This window comes from Pyrgilauda ruficollis, unplaced genomic scaffold (genome assembly GCF_017590135.1).
Source record: "Pyrgilauda ruficollis isolate IOZ18807 unplaced genomic scaffold, ASM1759013v1 scaffold126, whole genome shotgun sequence".
Taxonomy (NCBI): domain Eukaryota; kingdom Metazoa; phylum Chordata; class Aves; order Passeriformes; family Passeridae; genus Pyrgilauda; species Pyrgilauda ruficollis.
In genome coordinates this window covers 1-20,633 of record NW_024510988.1, presented here as the reverse complement: position 1 = coordinate 20,633, position 20,633 = coordinate 1, and the positions used below count along the sequence as shown (strand labels likewise).

General features: G+C 46.9%; 1 protein-coding gene across 3 annotated transcripts; it reads left to right on the top strand.

The window, feature by feature from the left end:
* Positions 1-31: 31 nt before the first annotated feature.
* On the top strand, positions 32-18,261 carry C2CD2L (C2CD2 like). Of its 3 annotated transcripts, none has more exons than XM_041458076.1 (14): positions 32-170; positions 3,279-3,374; positions 3,749-3,868; positions 4,360-4,470; positions 5,317-5,433; positions 6,044-6,161; positions 6,325-6,448; positions 6,963-7,027; positions 7,619-7,746; positions 8,049-8,220; positions 9,546-9,641; positions 10,281-10,414; positions 10,912-11,194; positions 12,608-18,261. In XM_041458076.1, the coding sequence occupies exons 2-14, from the start codon at positions 3,372-3,374 to the stop codon at positions 12,826-12,828; spliced, it is 1,692 nt and encodes a 563-aa protein (XP_041314010.1). In that variant the 5' UTR covers positions 32-170; positions 3,279-3,371; the 3' UTR covers positions 12,829-18,261. The 3 variants fall into 3 exon arrangements, with proteins under 3 accessions (XP_041314010.1, XP_041314009.1, XP_041314008.1); XM_041458075.1 differs by lacking the exon at positions 32-170 and adding an exon at positions 280-411 and having other exon boundaries at positions 5,320-5,433; XM_041458074.1 differs by lacking the exon at positions 32-170 and adding an exon at positions 280-411.
* The last annotated feature ends 2,372 nt before the right edge of the window (positions 18,262-20,633 follow it).

Here is a 20,633-nt window from a genome sequence, read left to right as displayed (position 1 = left end):
GCGTATGGAGGGGCCTGTCCCCGGTGCTAAGGTTCGCGGTGCTTTTCTTCCTCCGCGGGGTTCCTCCGAAACTGCGCCGGGAGTAGCACTCGCCCGGGGACGGCCCAGCCACGGACTCCGCCCCGCAATGCCCACAACCGCCATGGCCACCTTGCCGCCCCGTTTCGCAGGTACGTCACTTCCTCCCGTGCGGGGAGCCGGTGAGCTCCGGTGGAGGGTGCGCGGCCAGGAGGGCGGCCGCGCTGAACGAGCGCCGGCTCCGTCCGCCTCCCCGCCGGCACCGCCTTTTGCCCGGGCCTGGGGAGCCGCGCTTGCGAGCGGCTGCGGGCGAGCCCCGGCCAGCGCAGTCACCGCCCGCCGGCGGGGCAGCGAGCCGTGTTACCAGGGTGCAGAATGCGCGAGATCGGAAAAGTGAGCGGCCGTTGGGTTCGTTTCCCCACGTGTTTCCTCAGATGTTGGGAAAATTCAGTAAAATACCTTACTGGAGATTTTTGATTGTCAGGGAATCTGTAACTGCTGTTGGGCCCTCGGGGCATTTTTGCGGGGTGGGAGGGGAAGGTAGGGGAGGCTCAGTGTCCATTCACTGTTCTGTTCATTCAGGTGTGAGTCGATGAGCAGAGGGGGAGGCACAGCAGCAGAAAGTCCGGCAGCAGTAAGAACTTTTACGTGCCCTGCACCTGTATGGCAGCCTGAAATGGTTTCTGGTGGCTTTATGGCCACCTAAGGAGCTGCTGTTGTGTGGGATTGTGGGAATCGATAAAATCAGGGCGTTTTGGGAAAGTTGTGAAAGGCAGGCCTCAGAGACAGCAGAACTGTGATTACAGCTAAGCAGTAGCCATAAAATAAGTTAGCAGAAAAATTATGTAAAAAGTAGAAAAGTAAGGACAAATGGAACAATGGTCTGTGTATTAACACTTGTCTAGAATAACTCCCTAATCTGCAGAAAAGTATATCTAGCAAGATATTAGGAAGTTCTAAGCTTAATAATGGAGCTCTGTGCATTGTGTTTTAAGGCTTACAAACAAGTATCGTATTCAAAATAAGCAAGCATTGTTTTAACCAAAGGTACGTGTGCTTATAGCAATTGGATAAAACTACTGTCAATGTGCTTTTGCTTTGTGTGATTGGTCAAAAAACTTACAAAGTAAATTGTAACATTAAGTTCTTGGTCTGTTGCCTGGGATGTGAGCTGCTGGCATCCTCCCATTGTCATAACCATGTAATGAGACTGATGCTGGGAAATAAAACTGCTCAAGACACGTTCCTAGCAGTCCCGTGCCGTTTGTGATTTGTACATAGCCCCTGGCCGGCAATACTGCTCTGCTGTCTGTTGCACACATGCAAGAGTGATTTTGTAAACTTCAAATCAACTTTGAGGTGGGCATATGGTGATGCCGGGGAGGAAAGCACAGCACAGAGGTGCAGGGGAGCACGTCTGCCCAGAGGCCGCTGCTGCTTTGGGTTGTGACTGTCGGGAGGTGATCAAAACTCCTGTTCCTTGCCCTCCACGGCGAGAGTGGCACGATCGCGAGCAGATGAACGGAAAGGTTCTGCGTTGCTGCTGTGTCCTGCGTGCCTGGTGGGAATGGGGTAGTGACACCCAGCAGAAAAGAGCATGACGTGAAGGAGAAAAGCGTCGCTAATCGAAGCTCGGAAAGCCGCTGGGGATTTGGGCTTTCAGATCGCGGCTGTGCTCCCGTTTCAGTCGCGCAGAAGAGAAGGCTCGCGGCAGCCTTGCTGGCCGCTCAGACCGGGTGCCACGGCCGGCCCGCGGGCCCGGGCGGAGCGGCGGGCGGGGCTGCGCCGCGGGGCCGCCGGGCCGAAAGAAGAAAGAAGTCTCCCAGCTGGTGAGGTCCAGATTCCAGCTGCGGGTTCACCTTTTAATTGCAAGGACTATAAATCTCATAGCAGTGATGTCCAGCTTCCCTTGGTCGAAACTATCAATCCTTGAGTTGATGTTCATCTTCCTTTCTCAAGCTGCTTTTCGCTGTTTTGTTAAGGCGTCGAGATAAGCATGTTTCTTTTTTGTATATTCTAAAGCTGTAGCTTCAAAGATCTTTACTACAAGCAAAATTCTAAAATTATACTTCAAAAGGTTATTATTGCAAACCTCTTTTTCGCTACAAGCAGAAAGTTCCTGTCAAACAGCAACATCTTTAAAGCTTTAATTCAAATGCTGCTAAATCAACTTAAGATTTATAAAGGTTAATTGCAAACAAAGGATAGGTTCAAAGGCCTTCTTCCATGCTTTACTTCCTCAGTTATTTATTAGAATTGTCTTTAGAATTGTCCTGTGGTCTGTTTCCACACATATCACAATCACAGATACACACGTTGCTTGTATGTACCTGACACGAAACACAGCTTTGTATTTCACAGTCCAAAGCAGTCCAAAGTCTGTTGCAATATCCTTTTATTTTTCTGTCGTGTGAGTGGGAAATGGTTGCCCTTTGTTAAGTTGTGTAGGAAAATAAGGTGCTAAAAAGATTAGCAGGAAGCTGACATATTTGAATAAAAAACAGTTAAAGTCCTGAAGAACATGATGCAAACTTCTGTTTGGGTTTTCCAGCAAGATAGGAAAAGTATCTCCTTTTTCGACAGAGTGACAAATTCTAGGCTGGATTCAGTGTGAAGTGCCTTCCCCCACTGGGCTTAGTGCTCCCCCGCTTCCCCTGTAGAAACTCACCCTCTGCTTCCGTGCCCCTCTTATCACAATGCAATAGTCAAAGTGTCGGCAGTTTTCCATATCTGATATGCTGTGCTTTTCTGTCATGTGTGTTGAATTACTCGAGAGTATCACAAAATGACCTGAATGTATAAGTTCCAGAATTAAGGACTTCTGTAAAGGGAAGATAGCCGGTGGCTGAATTGGCATGGAGGCCCCTGGATGGCCACACTTCAGTTTCTGCTGCAGCTGCTCCTTGTCTGGAGCATGTCTGCTCAGAAAGCAGCGTTGCCTCAGTGAGTTGCTGGGTCTAAAAACTGTTTCCTGAAGCGGGGTCTGGGAGTTGTCCTGGAGGACTTTGTCTCGTGAGATTCTGGATGAGATTTGCACTTTCCTGGAGGTGCTTGTATCTGTGAATTCAAGATTTAACTGGGCACCTTGTTTCCTTTCTGTGTATAGACAAGTCCAGGTGAGTAGAATTACAGTGTGCCATAGTTCCGGGTGCTGACTGGATTTGTGAAAAGGTGTCTCTGGGACCCTGCATCATTCATCCTCTTTGGAACTATCAGGGTGGCTCTGAGTACTGGGAACTAACAGAGTTTTCTCTTTGCAGAGTTCAGTGCAGATCACATTTGAAGAGGGTCCTCAGTTACCACAAGCTGCCAATATAAGTTGTGTGACATGCAAGGGACAGTCAGACCACAGCATGGTAAGGCTTTGCTGTTCTGAACTGTACAGTCTGGTGTGATGGTGTGTTCTACAGAGACTGCTGAGGCCTTTCTGATGGAGATGGTGGAGCCAGGGAGGTTCTGAGTGAGATCTGTTTGGAGGAGTTCGGAGGCTTGCCTCCTGTTTGGAGGCTCTGGAGCTGTGCATTGGTGAGCTCTGTGAGGGAAGATACGTTGGTGACGCTGGGGTGTGTGAAGGCTGAACCCAGACATCAGGGTTCTACTATGGAGAGCACAGGAGAGCTCTTGTCATAGCACAGGGTCTGAAGTGGCAGGTTTGCAGCTTGGAACTTGGTGAGAATAACACAGCTGCCTCTTGCTGGGTTATAAACTCATCTTTTCCTTCTCTTTTTAGGTGCTGTGCTGCCATCTGTCAGCTGAAGCTGTGAAATTCCCTGTCTCTGTTACTCAGCAGTCCCCTGTTGCTGTTTCTGTGGACACGTATCATGTCACTTTGGCTGTGCTGCAGGCTCAGGTAAGGATTACAAGAAGTTAAACATTGACCTTACTCCTCCATCTAGTCCCACACTGATCGAGGAAGGAGGACCTGATTCAAAATGCAAATAAAGGCTTCAGTGGGCTGGAAGAAGCTGTCACTAACATTTGGTTGTGCTTACATTTGGCAATGCCTAAGTGATGTAACTCAGTAAATATCCTATGTGTTGGTGCCCAGTTGGGCACTTTTGGATTGTACTCTGCAGGCTTTTTCTTCAGTAAAAGAAAAAATGGATCATTTTTCCCTCTGGTGGTGCCCGGGCTTCCAACTGCAGTGAGGAAGCCAAATCTCGCTATGGAGCTTCTGCAGCTGCTTCATCCTCTAGGCCTGGGAGCACTTCTCTTCTTATGTTCTGTTTTTTACTGTTACGCTGGTGTGAGAACCTTTCAATTGCTGAATTTGGAATGGGGCAAAAATCACCTAATGTAAGCAGAAACTGTTTCCGACTATGGATATTTGTTCTGGGCCAGGTGGAGATCCACTTGGAGGAGATACAGAATGAGGGTCTCCTGGTGTCATGGACATTCAAAGACAGACCAGACTTGGACCTTTCTGTTCTTCCACGACTTGGGCTTCCTGAGGTGAGTGGCTAACAATGGGAGGCTGACTGTGAGTGGAGGAAGGGGGGAAGGAGCAGAAACAGCTAGAAGGCGGGCTGCTGTGGAGTAGAAGGGTTGGCAGCTCACTGCCATGGCCCTTTAGGGCAGTGGAGAGGATTCTTTCATCCTGGAATTGGTACTAGCTCAACTGTGTCAAAGCAGCATCCTCGAGAGGGCTGAAGTGGCACCAGTATCTGTTGAAGGCTTTCTGTCTATGTTGGTTCCTCCTGCTCTTGTCAGATGTAGAGCTGCAAAACGAGCTGGGTTGCTGCTCTTTCTTTGTGTGAGGTGGTGTTTGTTGTTGTGTTGGTTAAGTTTGATTGGGTTTTTTTGAAGGGATTAATTAACCTTTAAGAGATTAATGTGGAGAATCCCTGGGTTAGAGGTTTTAATGAAGAGCATGTGGGTGTGCTTGCACTTCCCTGATCCAAATAGGTAGGTTGATTTGTTGTTTTATTGACACCTTTGTTATTTTATCCTGAGTAGTTATAGGAATTCGGCTGTTTTCCCAAAAGTGTGGTGGCACCATCTCCTGAGGTGGTGAGCATGTGACAAACTATAAAATCTCTATTGTAAAAATTTACACCAGATAAACTACAGAAGTAGAGGTTTAGTTTGTCACATTTAGAAAGCTTGCATTTGCCTGCAGCTGCTACATAAAAGCTTTAACCTCTGAGGAGGGTGAGAATGGAATATGGGAAGAGTATTTGGGAGGTTATTACTGGGAGAATGACTGTGTAGCACATTAGAGTCTTGAGAGACAGGTGGAGCTATAACTGTGTCCATTTTTTTATGATGTTCCTGCATTTCCCCTTGATTTATGGAGAGAAGGATGAAGGGAGAGCAGATCTGTCCACTATAAAGGATCTGATTGAGGATACCATTGTCAGCACAAAGCCAGCCATGATGGTGAATTTGATGGCCTGTACCGCTGGAGCCAGTGAGGTAAGTCACTCTTCTTGTGTCATTCTTGTGCCCCAAACACAGGCCCCAAGAGACTTTTGAGGCTGAGGCTCAGGCAGGAATCCAAGGCTTGAGTTTCACTTTTGGGCGACAAAAGCTGAATCCTGGCCTGCACGGTCATTGGAATTTGGATACTGCGATGCAGTGCGTAGGGATAATTAGAAATTGCTCCCAAGGGCAACTCCTTCCACCTTTTTTCTTGAATGCTGATTGTCAGTCATGTCCTTGTGGAGCTGGTGCCTGAGGTACATCTCTCTTTTGGTGGTCGCCCTTGCTCTGAATACCAAGACTCTCTCCAAGGCAGCCTTTGCAGACATGGAATGGCCCATGGTTTTTCATTATCAGTTGACTGGTAGCCAGCAAGGTTGTTCTTGCCTGTCTCCTTCTCTGTCTGCCCATCTGAAATAACACGAGGGCCGGCCCACAGGAGGTCAGTAGCCTTGGAAACCTGCAGCATCTCTTTATGGCTTTGCGGGTATTCCCCTGTGTTGGTGTGAGGACCTACTTAATAGATACAAGAATGACGCATCTTGCTGCTGTCTGCTGGCGAGCGAATGATGAAGGTATCGGTCTCGCTCTCGTCATTCCTCAGGTATCCAGCAATAAGTTGACTCGAGAGTCCCCCGCTGGAGTAGCAGTAGCCCCTCTGGGTTCTAAGCTGTTGCTCCGGAATCTTCGAGTGCTGAACTTGGGCTGCCAGGGGAAGGGAGGTAAGCGTGAAAACACTGCTGATCCACAGGGGCAAGTGTGCAGGTGGCGAGATCGGAGCGAGTGGATGTTTTGGGTGGGTTTGAATGGAAAAGAAGGGTGTGTGCGTGATGAACCACTGCCTCTTGTTGACGAGTGCACATGTGCCCTCTGTCTCTCTTGCAGGAGTTGGGGAGATACGTTGCATGGCAGAGCTAGACAGTCCCCCACAGCAGAAGTGGACAAGGCCACTGATAGGTGGCAGTGTCAGCGCTGCAGGAGAGATGGAGTGGAATGACGAATTCTTTCTGTAAGTGCTCTCCTTCTGGCTGGCGCAGTGTAGGTGGACCGGCTCGGTCTCTGGGTTTCATTACCATGCTGCAGTAAGTGATGTGCACTGTTGCAGAGGTGAAGTCTGTGCCACCGGGCAGTGTCTGTTTGTGCTGCCCCTGTACTCGACTGCTGATTCGGGCATTTGGCCCGAGCTTGCATACATATTTCTCGCTTCTCTGGACACTCTGTGTTCTAACTGGGTGGGCAGAAATGCTGATTCTAGGTGCAGCAGGTGCAATAGGGCTGTAGCATAAACAGCATTCCAGAGGGATTGCCCTCTCAGCTTCCACTGTCAGCCTACACAGAGTTCTCATTTGTGTAATTTGGTGCTCTAGTCATGTCCTCCATGGTAGTGCATGCTACTGAAACTTTGGAGATGGTGATGAGGCGTGTGAGATTTGAGGGAGGGAAGATACAGAATGAGGTTGTTTGCTCTTTGGCTACTTAAAAATTAAGATTGCCTAACACCAGCCTGTCTTTGGTTTCAACAGGGAGTTGGGACCTAGAAGCAAAGAACTGAAACTACAGGTGCTGGGGAGCAGCGATGGAGGGGGAAGTGAGTATGAACAGCCATAAGATGGGTTTTAAGACGGGGAGGCAAAAATGCCTAAGGGACTCACTGTGCTTTAAGCTCATGGTAGTTCTCTGTTGGTACAATGTGTGATGAGTTCTGCAAAGGATTTTTCATATTTAGCTTTATGTGAGCTTCTGTGACTCTGTGAAGTAACTCGTTCTGTTCTTGCCAAAATGGTCTGGGTCTGACCTTGAATCAGGAGGTTCCTGTGGCCTGCCTGTCTGCATTCTGAAGCAGGGAGAAGCGTGCAGGATTTTGCCTCCTGTATTAGGAGAACTTTGCATAAGGCTCTTAACTGTTCTTTTGTACTCAGCTGGGGACTAACTGCAGCATCTATTTTTGATGGAGGCCACACAGTGGTCACCTTTTTAAGGGAGTTGATTCCTGAATTATTAAAGAGGAGTGGAGGAGCATTGATTGCTCCTTCTCCCTCTTGAACCTGGGAGTTAGTGGAGTTGTGGCCATCTGCTGTGTTGGCTATTGTGCTGCTTCCCAAAAGCAGGGATTACCTTGGAGATGTCTGAGGTGCTGAGGTCCTGTGAAGTGTTTCATTTTTGCTCTTCCTTCTTGCAGATGTGCTGCTGGCATATGCCACACTTTTGATAAATTCTTTGGACAAGCAGCCATCTGGGAGACAGGTCTGCTCACTGGTGCCGGGAGCTGGACAGTCACTGACAGCTGAAGCTGCCATTACATTGGAGGTGAGCTCATGACCCCACAAGCTCTGCACACATGCATACTCTGGAAGAGTTCATAATGTGAGCCTCTAGCTGGAGACACACGTGTTTGGGCCTGAGCTTGGCACAGAGGGCTAGCAGACCCTTGTGCCATGGAGGGGTGGATGTCACCTGACCCTTGGTCCCTGAGCCTCCTGTTGTTGAACTAACACTGTACTGGGGATGGCTCCTTGGTGCCCAGAGCCATAGCTTTTGTTGCCCAAACGTGCCTGCCTTTCCATCTGGGAAGAAGAGTGCCTCTCTGATCAGTGCTTTACTGTTTATAGCTGCTGTTCCAGGAGTCTCCTGCATCTCTGAATGCTCCGCATGCCACGTCTCTGCGAACCAGCATCACCCCCACTAAGAAGGTGGAGATGGACCGGACCATCATGCCCGATGGCACCATCGTGACTACTGTCACCACAATTCAGTCCCGGCCCAAGGCAGATTGCAAACTGGGTGAGGCTGCACAGCAGCAAGTGTATTGTACAGGTGGCTCCTATGGCAGCACAGACTTAGCTGCAATATTCCCATGGCTGCTCATGAAGGCAGTAGCAAAACTGTTTAGCCATCACACCTGGTTATTGCAGGCTCACGCTTTATGTATTGTTTCTGGGGTGTGGGTCAGAACATGGGCATCCATGCTGTTCCCCTAGCATCTTCGTGGCTGGCTGGAAACTCTTGTGTAGCCCTAGGGTAGGGAATTACAGTTCTGTGTCTGGGGGAGGTGAGGGAGGGTGGAAGGTCTAATGCATATGCTGCCACATAACCTCTGCATGATGTCAGGCTAAGTGTTTGGCCATGCTTTCTCTAGTTTCTTCACTGCTAAAGAAGTTATGTTGAAAATACTGATAGTGGAGCCAAAAGCATGTTGACCTGGCTTACTAGGGGTTATTGCTGCTTGTGGTGTGGCATCCTGGTGAGTGTGGTGCTGGATATTCGAAGAGGTGGGGCTGGGAAATGATGTGAATGAGGTATTGCTGTGCATCAGCTTCACAGGACTGCATCCCAGAAAGGCAACCATATCCTGGGCTGCATCAAAGGAAGCGTGGCCAGCAGGCCGAGAGAGGTGATTCTTCCCCTCTGCTCTGGTCTTGTGAGAGTCCACCTTGAGTACTGTGTCCAGCCTTGCGACCCCCCAACACATGAAAGACATGGATCTGTTGCAGTGAGTCCAGAGGACCACTAAATTGGTCACATACCTGGAACACCTGAAGAAAGGCTGAGAGAGTTTGGAGCTGTTAAGGCCGGAGAGGAGAAGGCTCTGGGGAGACATTACAGCAAGCAGCCTTACAGTACCTAAAAGGGGGCTTGCAGGAAGGCTGAAGAGTGATTTTTTTACAAGGGCATGCAGTGATAAGGCAAGGGGAATGGCTTTAAGCTGAAGGAGGGTAGATTTATATTGGCCTTTAGGAAGAATTTTTTCCCTCTGAGAGTGCGGAGTTACTGGCCCGGGTTGCCCAGGGAAGCTGTAGCTGCTCTGTCTCTGGACATGTTCAAGAGCAGGCTGAATGGGGCTTCGAGCAACCTGGTCTAATGGCAGTCTGGTTGGAACTAAGTGGTCTTTAAGGTCACTTCCAATGCAAACCATTCAGTGATTCTCATTTTTTCCTAGTAGGCTTCTTACTGCTTTGTTGCCACAAAGCCTTACAGAGCTGTCTCGCAGGCTCTCCGAATCCTCGCTTGAGGAGTTTTAGGGTTGTGTAGGGGGCACAATATGATAGCATAGTAGCGTAAGCTTCGTCTCCATTTACTGGTATCTCGGTGTCTCTTTTGCTGTGAAGATTCACCATCGAGGTCGCCTTCCAAAGTGGAAGTGACTGAAAAGAAGACAACAGTGCTCTTGGAGACCGGCTGTCCTCACTTGCCCAGCAGTAGCCGTAAGTGCTTGGAAGTTTGAGGCTCTTACTGAAATAACTGTGTTCCTTAGCCTGTTTTAGAAAGTGGCAGTCTGAGTGCGGTTCCCTGAACGTTCTTGCATTTTCTGCTTCAGAGAATGTCCAAGTGCCTGAGTGAAGGTGGGGGCAGAAGGCTGGTGGTGGTGGTATGTGGGCAGGTAAAAGACATTCTCCTTTGAGTATCCAGTCAGTGACTATGAGCGTTTCCTTGCCTGACCAGAACTTTCCAGGCTATCTGGACCCAAACAACTTTGGTCATCCTGCACTTGGGCTCTGATTGTGTCTAGAACAGAGCACTGCAGCCATTTTGACACTTTGCTGGCAAAGGAAACTATTGGGAGTCTTTGAAAAGTTTTGTTGCGTGGTGGGGGGAAGGGGAGGTCTATTTTAATGATGTGCCTGGTGGGAAATGAAAGTTTTCAGGTACCTGAAAAAGCCAAGAGCTACCTATACAGCGCTTTCTTCATTTTGTTTATTTGGACAAGTCTGTCATAGACTTTGTCTGGGGAAACTACATTTGTGTGCATGTAAGTTGCCTATTGCAAGCATTGCGGTCAGCAAGCGACCTTTTGCCTCTGCTGAAGGTTGCTTCTCCAAGCAAGGTATTTTTCTTGTGCTCAGGGGATAGTCATTTGCCCAATGGCTTGGATCCGGTGGCTGAGACGGCAATCAGGCAGCTAACTGAGACGAATAACAAGACCACCAAGAAGACACCAACGAAACGTAGTACACTCATCATCTCAGGAGTGTCAAAGGTCTCTGGTAGTTAGGAGCTGCATTTCCAGTCTGGGAGGTTGTTTCTAGGGATTCATGCGTGAAACTAACCTGTCCTGTAGGGACCAGTGTGGGAAGGTTCCAGCACGGATGACTGGCTCATCAGAAACCTTTAGCTGCTTCCCAGTGAACATTAAAAGATTCCTTGCCAGTCTGCAGGGCAGCTGCCAGTGGGAGTTCACAATGGGCAGCTGCAGAAAAGGATATGGCTGCCATAACTGGTTTTGAACCTTGTGGAGAATATAAGGAGTTCTCCTTGAACTTTGCTGCGGGAGTGAGGGATGTGCAGCAGAATGCCTTGTAATCAGCCACATTCCAGTATATTTCAGCCAAAGAGTGACAATTGTCCATTGGTGCCATCTAGCACTGATGATCTGAACTGGGCCACCCATATGTAGGTGTAGATGGAAGTAGGCAGATGAATGCAGTTCTTTTGATCCTGTCTTCATGTGTGTCTGCCCCTCTAACCCCCCTTCAGGTACCTATTGCTCAAGACGAAATGGCACTTTCTCTGGGTTATGCTGCATCCCTGGAGGCCGCAGCGTATGGGGACTCTGAGGTAGAGAGCACAGCTGACCAGATGCATGATTTTACTGAATTGTCGCGACCACTGGAAGCGTCGCCATTGGGTCAAAGGGACAGTCAGGAGCTGGATGAGACAACGCGATCAGATGTCTCTGAAAGGCCATCTGTGGAAGATGTTGAGTCTGAAACTGGCTCCATGGGAGCCCTTGAGACAAGGAGCTTGAAAGATCACAAAGGTAAGGATGAACTGTTAGGTAGGGCAGCTAACATGAGCCCATAACATTAGCTGTATGTGAGGACAAAGTGATGTCCAGGTTCCCCACCCAAGCATGAGGTCTGCAGCCACCTTTCAGCATAGCAAAGAGCAGCTTCTCATGGAGCCGGGAAGAGCCTGCCTTTGTCTTTGTGGTTTTTCCACTGGAGTGACTTGAAAGGCCTTCATTTGCAGGTGCCTGATTCCTGTACCCTTCCAAGTTTCTGTGGTCTTTTAGATGAGAACCCTGTGCAGTCTGTGTATTATAGAGAACCCCTTTTCTCTCCCTGGTCTCCAGGTCCACAGATCGCGTGCATGTCCATAAAAAATGATTCTGAATTTGGCCACCTGTGGTGTGGACATGGAGGCCACCCAGCAATGTGGATTGTATGGGCATTGATTGCCCTTCTTCTTTCTCTATTAGTATCGAAGCAGCTAGTGCCTGTCGTAATGTAAGATGTTCACACAAACTGACTTCTTTTAAATGATGGAGTGGGCTGCCTCAACCTAGCTGCTGTCCTGGCCTTTCCACACATTTGTCGCGTGGCTGGTGCACCTTGGATTTTTCTGCTACCGATTTATGTAAAGAAATGCAAATCAAAATCTTGATTACTGAGAGTATTAGAGTGGGACAAATTCTGGGGAGGTGTACCCTGTTACAGCTAGGTATGGTTTGAGTTGCGGAGGCCCCTTTTTTGAATGTCAGTGGGTAGAAGGGTGTGCGACCCAGATTCCCAAGAGAGCTGGCGGGTGGGGAACAGAGAGATAATGGAAAGCAAACCCCCTCTGTAGGAAATACCACTGTAGTGTTACATGGCCTGCAGGTTTTGGATGTGTCTTTCTGATCCATTTGAGGTTGAAAGTAATTGGCATCTCCACCTTCTCCTGTTTGTGGGAGTCATAAGGAGCCATTGGTATTATTTGCCTACAGAGTGGGCACGTTATGAAAACGCAGGCAGTTGTTCCAGGTGCTAGGTGACAAAGTTAATCCCTGTGCGCTTGAGACAGGCTGATCTGAGAGGCCTTTTCTGTCTTGTATGTTCCTCTCAGGGTCTTCAGGTTCAGGTGATCTTACTTGTTTTCCATTCATATGAGTCTTGGTTGTCATTTGAAATGCTGCACACTTCCACTGAGAGGAGGATTTTGCGTAAAAGGAAGTTTATGCAGAGGGGAGGTAGAACGGAACGTTTAGCGAGGCAGCCTGTTGGTGTTGCAGTCTGTCACAAACTGAGACTTTGCCTTGGGAAGCTGGGATTAGCTGATCTGCTGCATACTTCTGCCTCTCAGTGTGGAAGAGGAGTGCTGCATATCCGAGAATGGCCGGGTGTGTTACTGTCTCTGAAACTTGCCAATGCAGGACGCTATCATGGTTTCTGTCTTCTTCCTGTCTCTGCAGTTAGCTTTCTTCGGAGCGGTACCAAGTTCATCTTCCGGAGAAGGAGCAAGCAGAAGGAAGCAGGCCTGAGCCAGTCACATGATGACTTGTCCAATGTCACTGCCAACTCCACCACCAGAAAGAAAACTGGTAGCTTCTCTCACCGCCTCATCAAACGCTTCTCCTTCAAGTCTAAATCCAAACCCAAAGGTAGTGACAACACATCAGTTGCTGAAAACTGAAGGAGGGAGAAGCCCATTGGAAAGATTTCTCAGAGATCGTTTTCTAGTCTCTTGTCTTCCCACTTCATGGTATCTGTGACTTGCAGTCCAGTTCTTTCCAACCTTGGCTGAGGGAAGACACCCCAGTGCTTTATGCCGTCTGGGGAGCGGAGGCGGCAAACCCGAGACTGAGGTTGTTTGGCTGCCTTGGCTTAGCCTTCTCTGCTTGTTGCACCCCACTGTGCTCTCCCAGAAAATCCAGGTGGCATGCTAATCCCCTTGGGGGTTCCAGGAACTGCAGAAATTACTCTCGTGTGTGTCATCAGGTGCCTCATGGAAACAGGGGGCAGGTCTCTCAAGTGGCAACCTTTAGAGTTAAAATCAAGAAACTGCTGGGTTAGCTACAGTGCCGAGAAGTGTGAGATGTAGCCTCATTCAGGTGACAGAGAATGTGTCTTCTAGTGACAGAGAATGACGCAGTCACTGATGATCTAAATACTATTATTGCTTGTGCTTGGTGCAGAGGCTGTAACTTGAGGTATGCTGCAGGGTGATGTGTTCCTGGGCTGTGAGCTCTCAGAAGACAGCTGTCAGCTGTCAGAGTTGCGGTCCTCCATCTGGCTGTGCCATTGGAACAGTGTCTGGTTCAGACAGCTCTGAGGAACCCCTGTATTCTGTGCTCTGTTGGTGAAGAAAGACATCTAAGAAGAAGGAAGTTTTAACCTCTGCACAAATTTTTGTAGAAGCCTGAGCCCTCGCAAGAATGCCTGGTCAGTGTGTTGGTTCTGCCACCCTGTGCAGCCACCCCGTGACACAATGCTCCTTCCACATCTGTGTTCTTGAACAGGGAAGGGCCTGTACTTAATGCACACACCAGCTATTTTATGAGGAGATCCCTTACTCTTGGGGGTGGTTGGGGATGTTGCCAAAGGACTGCCAGGCTGTCTTCCAGACCTGCCGAGTGTCCAGTCTCGTGCTGTCATGGTTCTCATGCCAAGGACTGGCACCATGCAGGGAATGGATGGCAAGGAATAAGGCAAGGAATGTAGTGAAGGGCAGTCTGAAGTCTGAATGGGGAGCCTGAAGGCACATGGCAGAAAGAGGCAAGAGTTTACATATTGTCACTGATGGGTTTCCGTTAGTAGAGGGAATCTTTCTGGATTGTGTTTCGTATTTCCTTTCTTGCAAACGCGGTGCCCCCCGTTCAGAGGACATTTCTGCAGCAGGTACTTGCAGAGAGGCAGAGGTGTGCAGGGGAAAATAAAATCCCTGTGCAGGAGGAGACTGTCCTTCTAGAGGACCATTTGTCCGGTCTCGTGGCCCATACACATTTTGTCTATAATATCCCCAGAAGTTCCCTTCAGATAGCACATAATGCTCTTTGGAGAAACACTCATGCCCTGGTCAACGTGCCTGATTTGAGAGAAACCTCCTGCTATCCTGTGGGTTGTTGAGTTAAAGAAGGTGGGACAGAGGGGAGGAAAAACCTCACGGAAGACCTATTTCCCAGGCCTGACTGGATTCTCTAGTTCTGCTCTTCCATCACAGTATCTACTGTGGTGTTGTCTTTCCTTGTACAGGATGCTGCCAACTGAAATAGCAGTTCTCTTGATGGCGCAGGTAGAATGTGTTTCTTGGAAGGACAAACCCTGACTTGCTGATACTGCTGCTGTGTGCCATTTCCAAGGATCAGAACGTATTTGGTGTGCTGCAGCAAAAGGATTTACAGGTGGTTGTTTCTTGTGAATTTGTACAGGTGGGGAAGGCTGGCGTTACCAAGAGTTGTAACTGAAAGTGCCTGTGTGTGCTAGCAGGAGGGACTCTTGACTGTTTTTCCTGCTGATTCCTCACATGATTGGGCATATCTGAATCTGAAAAATATTGGTTCAGCTGGCTGACCAGGAACCTCTACATCTGTTTTGGTCTGGGAGTCTTTGTTGTCTCCAGGCTCTGTCGTGTCTTTTGTCCTTTCTTTGTTCCTTGTCCACGTGGCGCTGTGGCTTTGTTTGCACTTCTGTGCACTATGGGTGTCAGAGAACTCACTGTTTCTCGCTGAGAATAAATTTCCTTGATGTGAGTGACTGGTTTGCACTACAGTGCCATTAGAACTTGGCCACTAGAACTATAGCAATCCAGCCACCAGTTTCACATCACCTTTTGCTGGGTTGGTGTGGTACGGTGCTGTCACATGTGGTCTGACACACCCTTGTTCTCTAAATCTCAGAGTTTGATTTCAGTTTGGTACTCTGTCTGGCACCATCCCCTCTGACTTATAGCTATGACAGTCCTTTATGTTCCATTTTTGGATTATATTTATTGATTTGGACACCATCTCAAGGTACTAAACATTGAAGATTTGAATCCAGACAGCACCACTTCTCTGGTAGAAGACTGTGAAGCCTTGCACTAGAAATGCTGGTTTGAGCAGAAGAGCCTATGGCTTTGGCTTTTCAGTTGCGGGTTAGTCAAGGACCTACCATGAGTCTCATTTGATAGTCCTGTATTCTTTTCTTTAAACTTTAAGAGCTTGAGCTGTCTTGGTGTGGAGTGGCTGGAGGTGAACACCGTTCACTGTTCTTTGGAATCAGGGATCTGAGGCTCACATACACAAGGAGGACTGCGAGGGCTAGCCAGTGTTGTACTTGTCATTATAGACTGGAGGCAGAAAAGGCAAGGTTTCTGTCTGACAAACACATACCTAGATTCTTGACCAACATACTTTGGTCTGGCTTGTAGGAGGAGGTGATAGAAAAGGGAGTAAAACAAGTTCAAGTTACTCACTGTCCTTGGGGACCCTTTCTAGCTATGTTAAATCAGCCGTTCCTGTCGTATGTCTGTGGCTTTCCTGTTTTGTTCCTGGTTTGTTGGCTCCAGGTTATGCCTGCCAGTGACTTGCAGTGGAGGTATGGTTTTTGATTTTGAACTTGATATGGTGGAAGACATCTGCACTGTGTTGGGCAAAGTGAATGGTACATGGGAAGCATGCCAGTAGGGGCATATCTTCGCTTGAAATTTTAGCAGTGTTTTTTAGCACTGTCAGTAAATTGTGCTGCAAATCAGTATCTGGTTAAACAGCTTGCAAAGGAAAGGGATGTTGTCAAGTGCTGGCAGAGTGCATCGCCATATATTAAGTCCTACATCTGCTTGTGTTTCCTAGAGGAGATGTATTTTCTGACATTTTGTTGCTTCTCAAAATTGTACAGCATAGGAGTGATATTGTAACCTTTTATCTTTTGTATGTTCTCTGTAAGTGCAGGCTGTTTCTCAAGGTGTTTGTCAAAAGTGCTGTTTGAGGAACAGAGGGATAGGTCTGCTGTGTGCATTGGAAATTTTTTGGTTCTGATGCTCTCCTCATTAAACACGTTGGTCTTTCCTCTTCCTATCTGAACAAGGCTTTCTTTCTGGCCCACAAAGATGTTTTCATCCCCCAGGCAGTAGGTGGCGGTTTTGTTAATCCTGACTATGAGAGCACAGGTGGCTCTTCCTGGTTTCTCAAAGGCATGAACGGTAATGAATTTGCCTCATGGTGGAGGTGTGCTTATTGGTGTGAGAAACAATTTTTCTATCCTAATCTTCTCAGATGGAAAGAGAAGGTCACACAGGGTTTTGTTCTCCAGAAGCTGCAAGCATGAAGTCCCCAGGAATTTCCCCCCACAGAATGGCTGCTTTAAGAAACCTCTTTTGTATTTAACATATTTTGTGTTTCTGGCTTTAGGACAGAAGAAATGCTATTTTAAATCTACTTTCCCTGTTTAACTTCTTCCAGATACCTGTGCCCTTGCCTTGGTGCTGCTGTGGGCTCTGTGGTATTTCATAATGCTTGGGACCACAGAGCAACCCCATGAGTGGCGCAGGCCACCATCAAAATTTTTAAGCTCGAGTGATCTGCAGTTGGCAGATTGTTGTCTCAGGGTAGGCTCGCTTTTTTGCACCTTGTGAAATTGGTCCTTGACCAAATATATGGTGGAAGAGGAACAGCAGAGCAGTGGGCTTGAATGCATGGAGGCTTCAACCTGCATATGAGGGCCTGCTTTCCACATGCTGTGTTTTGCTAGTGGCTGCACAAGCACAACAGTGACTTGTACATGAAGCCAAAGTAGGCATTTCATTGATATTATTTTGGGTTTTTGTTTGTTTTGGTTTGCTTGGAGGGTTTTTTGTTTGTTGGGGGTTTCTTGTTTGTTTGTGGGTTTTGTTTGTTAGTTTCCTATTTTGGCTGAACAGATTTGTTAGAATTTACCTGTGTATTTTTACTTCTCTGAAGAAAATAGATTGATGCTAGCTGAAAGCTTGTAACTATGCTTGTAAGTATATTTCTGTCTGGATAAATCATCTCCCTATGCTGAGGCAAGGCTGTTTAGGAGTCTTGTCATCCACAAAGCTCTGTGTGTTGGCCCACGAAAGATATCCTCTTGAGTCAGTGGAAAACAGACACAGGAAAAAAATGAAGGGGACCTCAAAATCTCAGTGTTCTGAGGGTGCCATAGGATTTAGCATGATGGATGTCTTAGGCCAGAGGAACTGGGTGCATGGATGTGCTTACAATTAGAGCATACTCTGCAAATGTCTATACTAGTAATGGTGCAAAGTGACTGAGGATGACAGTGCCCATAGATGGGACAGGAGAGTACCAGCTTCTGTGGCATTCATATCCATTTATTGCACAGACTTCTGCTGGGGCAGACCTGAGCAAGCAAGTCCAATTCCTGTCCCTGCAGGCACTCTCATGCAGCTTACGCAGTTGAGGGTGGGGTTTTAGGCAGCTTGACTGAAATGGGGAAGAGCGAGGGGAGACTACTTGGGTGGAGAGCAAGTTCAGTGAAGGGGAATGTAATGAAAACTTCTTCAAACCACAGGCAAGTGCTATTTTTAGACTAGAACTGGGCATATGGCAAATGTTTTTGTTACGTGTTTTGGCTTTAGCAAGCAATGCTATAGCTTCTCTTGGGTCATTGTTTGCTAAACCTACAGAAAAGTCATTTCTGAGTAGCTGTGGAGATGCTTTGGAGGGTTGTTATTTGTGGTCTTTTTGCATTGTTCTCTCCATCCCACCTCCCCTACTGCAAGGTCACGCTGAGTCTCAGGGTAGAGTCCCAGCATTGGTCAAATTTCTGGCAAAGGTGTGCTTGTGATATTGCAGCTCCTTCTACAGGCATGACTGCTCCACATCCCGTTTCCTTGCTTTGTAAGGTACTGGACCAAATACCCACACGGAATTTGAATTAACACCCCTCTTTGTGTGTGCTATTTTGTACTTTGATGCGTTCTGTCTGGGTGGATTATTTTGACCCCACATTGTTCAGGTGGAAAGAATTGGAACTGTGTAGCTAATAATGAAAATCAAACTACATATGACTAAATGAAGTTCTTGCACCTTTGTAAATCTTGAAGAAGAATTCTATTGCTGTGTAATGGCTGAGTCTGTTAACTTATTAAACCACATGAAAATCAAAACCCGAGTCTGATTTCATACCTGGTGTAGTGCTGTGAATTTCCCTCCAACCTGTCCCTGTCTGCCCTGAATTCTCCCACTCAAATGATGGCAAACTGGGTATACCCATGCAAGTGTCTGTAACACCCCAAAACATTTCCATATGTGGGGGTATATTGGCGTGTACCGGTATTACAGACGGGACTGCCTTGGTCTGTCTGGCCTCGGCTGCTGACCAAATAGCGGCACCTGTGGTGTTTTCTCCCCAGGGACGCTATTCAGTGCCTGTGCTTGCAGCTGAGCACGTGGAGACAAGTCCAGGCATGCCCCGAGCTCCAGCGTTTCCGGGCTGGAGCTTTCTTTGAGGGGGTCACTCCTCTGGCCTTCCTGAGCTGGAGGTTCCTTTACGGCGAGGTGAAGACAGGAGCGGGTCCCGATGGAGAGTTTTTAATCCAGAGTTTTATTTCGATGGCACGGTCTCTGAATCTTGCAATAACTCCCATGAACTCTCTACCAGAACTCTTCCACCAGAACCACGACCCTGTGGTCTGCTTGCCCTTTTACCTGGGCAGAGGGGCAGGGGAGGGGACCCAGGGAGCACCAGCCAGGCACAGGGGGAGGGGGTCTCAGGTGAGAGGGACACCTGGGTGGGCCAGTGGCCCCCCAGGGGGTGGAGAGCATCCTTTGAACCTGCCAATTGCTCAATGCTCTCCTTGGAATTTCTGGGTTGATAGACAGTGCCCAGCAGGGGTCAAGGGTGGGGAAAGGAAGGGTGATTGACAACCCACCTGGGGAAGGAGATTTCTGGGAGAAACCAGTGGAAACTGAGGTAAATCATGACATCACACCGCAACAGGGGTAAATCGAGTTTCCTTTACTCTGGATTGGCACATAAGAGAAATACCTGCAGTGGAGGAGAAGGTGAGTAGGGTATGAGAGGGTTTGGGTGGGGGTCTCCCAAAAAAGGGAGGTTAGAGCCCAAAAATGCATGGGAGTTCAGGGGGTGTGTTTGTTCAAAAAATATTGTGGTTTTAGTTTGTTAATTTTGAGATTTTTTTGGTTAAAGAGTGTGGTGAGTTTGGTGTTGGCTAATTATTAATGTATTTATTTTTTGTTGTGAGATAGGATTAGGAGAAAGGTAAAATAGGTTTAAAATTTTAAAAGGGTATAAAGAAAAAATTATAGTAATTAAGAGTAATAAGAATTTTTAGAATAAAATTTTTAGAATATTTTTCTTTTAATTTTTTTCTTACTGATAATATAAAGAAACACAACTTAAAATTCTAGTTCATTTATTACTTTTAAATTAGTTTTTTTGAGTTTAAGGAGAGAAGTTTGTTTTGTTAATGTTATGGAGATTTCTTTATAAGGAAAAATGGGGTTTTTTGTGGTTTTAAATATTTTTTATGAATAGTAGTTTGGGAAAATTTGTAATTGTGAATTTTTGGATTTTTTAATAGTTGTGTTTATGGGTTATGTTAATTTATGGGGTATTGTTTTAAAGATGAGTTGTTTAAAGATAAAAGTTTTAATTATTTATTTCTAAAATTATTTTTCTTTCTGGGAAAGAGATTTTTTGGGGGGGTATAGAATTTTTTGTTGTTTAAATTTATATAGTATTATAGTTATTTTGATATCTTTTTTATGAGGTTTTTATTTTACATTAATTTGAACGTTTTATTTTTTTATAGTTTCATGTGTTATAGGGAAATAGAGGGGTTTTTAATAGTTTTATAAGAGGATTTTAGTTTTAAGTGTCCTGATTGGTATTTTTTTTATTTGGGATTTAATGTTTTTGTTGACTTAGATGTTTTTATGGTTTTTAAAATATGTTTGTATTTTCTTTTTTTATTTGAGGGAGGATTGAAGTTTTTAAAGAGGTAATACTTTGGGGTTTGTAGATGGTTACTTGGTGTTTGTGGTGTGAATTGTGGTTGGGGTTGTGTTAGGATTAGTTGTGTGGATGGTTTTTGGGGTTTTTTGTGTTTAATTTTAGTTGTAGGGTTATTTTGTGTGGGTGGTAGGGTTGTTTTTTGGTTTTAGTTGTATGATTTTGTGTGGCAGTTGCGCTGGGGGGAGGGGATTTTGTGGTAGGATATTAATAGGTGTGGTTAGGTTTTGTTTTGGTTAGGGTTTTTGTCCCTGCCTGGCAGCTGCTGGGGCCCGGCCCAAACTTGTTATAGGCTGGAAGGAAAGAGGAAGTTCCCGGGTTTCTTTCACCTTTAATGTGTTTTTCACAGAGGTGTGTCTTCTTTTCTAGTGGCTGGAAGCCTTGCATCACTTCCCTAAATATCTCCCACGCAAAACTGACCAATACAAAAACCTGTAGCTTCCCTTATCTTTATATACAAATAATATATAACCACACACCCCTGCACACGAACGCCGGCCCTTT

What these genes read in the sequence shown, in the direction of transcription:
- C2CD2L (XM_041458074.1), top strand. An exon ending in TGGCTGTGCTGCAGGCTCAG is followed by an intron (nt 3,869 to 4,359) that starts GTAAGGATTACA and finishes GTTCTGGGCCAG; the next exon opens with GTGGAGATCCACTTGGAGGA. An exon ending in TGGAATGACGAATTCTTTCT is followed by an intron (nt 6,449 to 6,962) that starts GTAAGTGCTCTC and finishes TGGTTTCAACAG; the next exon opens with GGAGTTGGGACCTAGAAGCA.